This window comes from Centroberyx affinis, unplaced genomic scaffold (assembly GCF_046629955.1).
Source record: "Centroberyx affinis isolate AG114_WGS23_722 - 3 ecotype Tasmania unplaced genomic scaffold, CSIRO-AGI_Caff_v1 ptg000846l_1, whole genome shotgun sequence".
NCBI lineage: Eukaryota > Metazoa > Chordata > Actinopteri > Beryciformes > Berycidae > Centroberyx > Centroberyx affinis.
Genome location: NW_027279441.1, coordinates 4,174 through 9,917, shown reverse-complemented (window position 1 = coordinate 9,917; position 5,744 = coordinate 4,174). Strand labels below are relative to the sequence as shown.

At 40.7% G+C, this 5,744-nt stretch overlaps 1 protein-coding gene across 1 annotated transcript; it reads right to left on the bottom strand.

Annotated features, from left to right (window-relative positions):
- Nucleotides 1-325: 325 nt before the first annotated feature.
- Nucleotides 326-4,914, bottom strand: LOC139645331 (uncharacterized). Its single transcript, XM_071521022.1, has 5 exons — nt 4,750-4,914; nt 4,203-4,304; nt 2,713-2,889; nt 1,560-1,685; nt 326-816 (listed from the first exon to the last, which is right to left on the bottom strand). Exons 1-5 carry the CDS (start codon nt 4,796-4,798, stop codon nt 632-634), a joined length of 639 nt encoding a protein of 212 aa, XP_071377123.1. The 5' UTR covers nt 4,799-4,914; the 3' UTR covers nt 326-631.
- Between the last annotated feature and the right edge of the window lie 830 nt (nt 4,915-5,744).

Below are 5,744 nucleotides of genomic sequence, written 5' to 3'. Positions count from 1 at the left end.
AGAAATGTCAGTGCAGTGCTTATCGTCCTAAATCTATTCCACAGAAGAAGAAGATAAATAATGCTATGTAATGTATGTAATAATATGTTAATGTCCAACAAGCGAGTGTGTGTGTGCGTGTGTGTGTGTGTGTGTGTGTGATCATATTTTTGTGTGTTTGCAGACTGCAAGATGTGTTATCAGTGTTCCTATCAGTAGGCGTGAGTGTGTACCTGCATGTCTATGATTATATCTGTGTGTGTGCGTGTGTGTGTATGATTATATCTCTGCGTGTTGACATGGGTGCATGTGCCTGGTATGTGTTTGATAATATCAGTGTGTATCAGTGTGTATGTGTTCGTGTGTGATTATTCGTTATTATTCGTTTTCAGTTTCAAACATTTTTTTGTTTTGTGCAAGAATAAACAGAGGAGGTATGCATCTCATTTTGCAAGTTATTAAAGTGTTTTTGAATCTACGCACCACTAGAGACTTTTAAATATTTTCTTAAGAAGACATTTGTCAATACTCATGCCTTTACCTTTTTGTGTGTACGATTATACCTGCACCTTTCATCCATGCGTGGATCCGTGCTTGTGTGTGTGTGTGTGTGTGTGTGTGTGTGTGTGTGTGTGTTCTCATCCGCAGCCCCCTAAACGAGGACTTTACATGCTGTGAGGCCAAAGGTCAGCAGCGCCGCACTGACCCTGAGGCTCCACGGGGCTTCACAGGTGACCGTGGCGTCCGAGCCCAGCAGAGACGCCTGGGTGGCCAGGTCAGTGCAGAGGTTCCTGGACATGCAGCCGAGCAGCGAGGCCTGGGTGGAGCCTGATGGAGCTGCAGAGGGAGGAAGGGAGGAAAGGAAGGAAGGAAGGAAGGAAGGAAGGAGGGAAGGAGGGAGGGAGGGAAGAAAGATGGCACATATCAGAAACAGAGTCACTTCATTCTCCACAAGATATACAGCTGTACTTCACATACAGTGCAAAGGGTCAGTGCAAGATATATACATACTGTATATCTTGCATATATATACTGTATATATATAGAAAGACTATGCATATGATATATAAACAGTAAACTATATGTATCAGTCTACATATACAGTGTAAAAAAATGAGGGTTTTTCTTTCATCTCTTCTTTCTTACTTCAAGATATTTTGAGTCAAACTATCTTGCTCCACTGGCAGATGAGTTTGCTAATTTCAATAAACTTTTGTCAATATTACTTCCATGAAACAAGTGAACTGGCAACATTGTCATATAAATAAAAGTCCATTTTGCTATTTTGTATGGCTGATGGCTCGAACTTAACAGTGATCCAACTTATATCCAGTTCATAAAGCTTTTCCATTTGCTGTTCTGAACAGTCGGGTGTCTGGTCGCTCTTTCCTGGGAAGTGATGTGTTTTACGTTTCCTGGTTTGTTTCAACCAATCAACAGAAGAAGAAGAAGAAGAAGAAGAACTGGGTAGTTAGCGTGAGCAGCGAGAGCCGCCATGGCTGAACAGACAGAGAGAAGAGAAACTCAAACTGCAGCGACAGATCAGGTGGGTTTACAGTCAGTTTACGGCAGGAACTCACTGGTGCCGTTGAAGCAGCTGTTTTCCACTCCCACACAGCTCAGCAGGGCGGTGCAGTTCCTGGCCAGGCTGTCGGCCGAACTGTTGCAGGAGGGACAAAGCTTCCCGTTGACTGTGATGATGGGAACTGGAGACAGGGAACATGTGAATGACAGAGACAGGTTGTATGTTTTGTTGCTGTTGGTGAAAACCTTGTGCCTCCAATTTTTGTGATTTTTCTTTTTTTTTTTACTTGAATTGAAAAATTACATGTTCCTCTACAGCAGTGGTTCTCAAAGTGGGGTCCAGGGACCCCCAGGGGTCCTTGAGGGGGTTCCAGGGGGTCCCCAGCAAAAAGGGGAATCATTTATTTTCACGAATGTATGACTATTTTGGTCATGGGTTTTATACACTTTCTGTAATAAAACATCTAAAAACAAAAATCTTATCAGATGGGGGACCCTGCGACAAAATCTTATCAAATGGGGGTCCGTGGTCTAATTTGTGTCAGTTTAGGGGTCCTTGACGTGAAAAAGTCTGAGAACCACTGCTCTACAGGATGAGAAAATTTGCCAATACCAAGTATTTTTCCAAACCCATTGGATAAACTCTAAAGCTAAGCTACTTTTTGAAAAGGTTTTCAACTCGATAGCAGCGATGTGAAGACATCGGTTCCAACGTGAGCTCAGCACCATTTTAAACATGTGACACCAGCTCTTTTTTTCCTCGATAGCAAGAAATTTTAAAACAAAATATGTGTAGTAAGTAAGATATTTACTGCACCATATAGCAAAATGACCATACTATATCTGTGGGGGTTGATAGGTTCGTCGATCAATATCTATAACTCAGTGATTACTTGGCCAGTTGCAGAGATTTCTGGCTTTCAAAACCCACTTTCTGACTCCGTACTTCTCATGAAATTGAGCGCAGAGAAACATCTCGTATCCGTCCTCCATCCTCTGCCTTCTTTAGATTTTGGATCATAGATATTACGTCGAACGTGTCATGGAGGACACAAGAACACAGACTGAGAAACAGCTCTATCTCTCTCTCTCTATCTCTAAGTTCTATCGATGTTATTGCAATTGCTACTGTTCGCCAGTAGAGGGTGATAAAGCTCATAAACTGCTTATTTGCCCCTTCGATAAAAGCCAAGCAGCGGTGGATCGTACCGGCCAGCGTCTGGAAGTTGCAGTTATCGGTGGCGCAGCAGATCTGAGTGTGAGCTTCCCGACTGAAGCCCCGGTTCACCGACAGCTCGGCCTCCATGCTGAGAGGAGTGGTGCAGGTCAGCAGGGTCGAGCAGGACTTAACCACAGAGACACTGAAGGTGGAACCCGTCTGCATCACTGGGAGGAGAAAGGAAAAGAAAATGGAAACAGGTGGATGGAAGGATGGATGGACTGCTGATTGATTGATTGATTGATTGATTGATTGATCCATTCATTCACTCTTGTAATCATGCTACATGTAATCTGTTACTTCCATTCTTGGCTGTGATTTAATCGATGCTCATGAGTGAAGCACCACAGGTGATTAGGAAAAACAAATGCCAATCCATCCTACCAGAATTAAATTTGATTTGTTGAATTTTGACACAAATACAGTTAATAATAATAGCACTTTTTCATAATTGCTTGTAATTTATGTTCTTAACATATTAAAATGTTCTAATATTTAATAAAAAAATGTGCATATCACTTAGAACGCTACAAAGAGGTGAATTTGTTGTTGTTTGTTGCTGAATTTGTTTTTTCTTTTTAAATTATTAACAAAATACCACATATGTGGGTAATTTTATGTTTTTCTTGTAACAAATGATAAAAAAAAATGACAAAAGATATCAGAGAAAGCCTCTGTAAATTACCAGCTAAGCAGCAGGTCAAATTTGGAGGCTGTATCTACAATATAAGTTGAAAAAAATGAATGTTTTGCATACAGGGAATATGCCATTTTGAGAAAATGCCTGGAAAAGTAAAGCTTTTTTAGCTGATCTGGGCTTGGTGTAGTTGATGTAGCTGCATATGAATGAAGATTTCTAGTTGATTTTGATGAATATTTGGTATATTTAATGAAAATACGTTTTCTTTTTATTTAAGAATAAACTATTACAATAATAATTAATACACAAACACATACACATACACACAGACATTATCATACTCATACCAGGCACACCCATACGCAGAGATACAGTCATACACACACAGAGGTACTACACTGCAAAATAGTGTAGTATCTCGAAATTGACCAATCCAACCACAAGTAATTTTCACATGTGACAATGATAAAGTATAATGTAATGTAATGTAATGTAATAATGATGTAAAAATACTGGACCCATTATGAATTACGGTAACACTTTACAATAAGGGTCACTAAGTTAAGGGTTAGTTAATGCTTAATTAACAGTTAACTAATGTATAATTTACTAATGGTGTTAACTAAGGTATTAATTTATACGTTATTTAATAGTTTATAAAGATGACTTTTAAATAATGTATAAATGAATACCTTAGTTAACATGAACACCATTAGTAAATGATTGCCAGACACATTAGTTAACTGTTAATTAAGGGTTAGTTAATGCTTAATAAGCGTTAACTAACCCTTAACTTAGTGACCCTTATTGTAAAGTGTTACCTGAATTACTAAGACGGACCTGAAGTGGCGGTCCTGCATGCTGTGCTTGTTGCAGGACAGTCGACTGAAGTGGTGTTGGAGCAGACCTGGTCCACACACCGGTGGCAGCGCAGAGACTCGGCTGAAAAGTTTACAAATACATTTAAAACAGCTCAGCTACATTCTAGACATTTTGTTCTAGATGGAAATTAATGCTTTCCATCCTCATTATTTTTCACTTTTCCAGAGAGACTCCGCTGAGGTCAACAGTAGAATAAGCTTCAAATTCCTGGATCACCAACATTACAAGGAACCAATAGTCAGGGGTCTATTGGATTAAATTCTGGATAGATACTGCGATCCAATTCAATTCAAATTCTGTTTCCTGTAGTTTTTTTTTTTTTTTTTTCAAAATCCAATTCCAGTTCCTCAGTTGAATTGGAATTGATGAGTTCATTCATAATTGACCCCTATCCTGCTCCAAATATCTTGAATACACTCTAGGCACAGACGACACAAGGTTAAATCACTCTTCTCATGTGATGCAGTATGAGTATAAATATCAGGTGTGGATGTGAGTGGGTTACCTGTGTGGAGCAGAGCCCAGGTCAGACAGGCAGTCAGCAGCAGCTGCATGTTGGAAGGATGTCGTTGCTGTTTGGTGTTTCTAGACAGGAACGCCGCGGCTTATATAGCTCAGCAGAACTAGAACAGATAGACAGGACACTTCCTGGTGGAGCACAAGGAAACTTTCAAGAAGGAAGGGACAGAAAAAGTCACTGGGAGGCATCAGAGCTGCACAGGAGCCAGACTGAAACCATCCCAGCCTTACCTCCTGTTTCAAATCTGTCAGCAGTGGAACCAGTTTTACTGCCGTTTATCTGTTAATAGGCTTCAATGATTTTTCTCGCTTTCTTCTTTTAGGCCTATGAGTTAGTTCAGTCCCTCCTTCAGTCTGCTAGCAATGAGGCTGCATCAAAAGGAAGGCAAGAACTGGCAAAGCCATCAAACGACATGCGCTTGGGAAATACGTGAAATGATAAAGAGTTAGTGAGCCACACGAGAAATCACCAGCAACTCAGCAGAGTAGGGAGACCGTCCGGTAACTGACTCAGGATCAGCCCCCTGGAGCAAGACACTGAACCTCTGTCCCACTGCGACACACTGTGGGGCCGGCGTTGGTTTTGTTGGTGATCTGATGACATTTGATTTACAGACTGATTTACAGAAACCCTACCAACACTGGCCCAACGATAATCTTGCGTAGCCACACCTCCACCTCAAAATAACGGAGGTCTGGAGAAATTCTCGTCAGAAAATGTGGGATAACGAGACATTGCGGAGCCAGAGAAGCCATTTGATTGGCTCAGAGTTTGAAACCCCATGACACACCCCCCACTGTCTGTCCAGGTAGAAACAAGTTTGCTTTATTAGTTTAGCTACACTAAAGACAAAAATGGATAAAAACACTGACTGAAGACTTGCCAGCAGTACGCTCTCAACATCAAATTGAGAAGAACTCATCTAAATGAGTAAAACAAAATGTGCTGACTGTAGTAGGAACGTGATTCAGTTTTGAAAA

What these genes read in the sequence shown, in the direction of transcription:
- LOC139645331 (XM_071521022.1), bottom strand. Translation starts at nt 4,798, where the DNA reads ATGCAGCTGCTGCTGACTGCCTGTCTGACCTGGGCTCTGCTCCACACA. An exon ending in ATGCAGGACCGCCACTTCAG is followed by an intron (nt 2,890 to 4,202) that starts GTCCGTCTTAGT and finishes TTCTCCTCCCAG; the next exon opens with TGATGCAGACGGGTTCCACC. An exon ending in CAACTTCCAGACGCTGGCCG is followed by an intron (nt 1,686 to 2,712) that starts GTACGATCCACC and finishes CCCTGTCTCCAG; the next exon opens with TTCCCATCATCACAGTCAAC.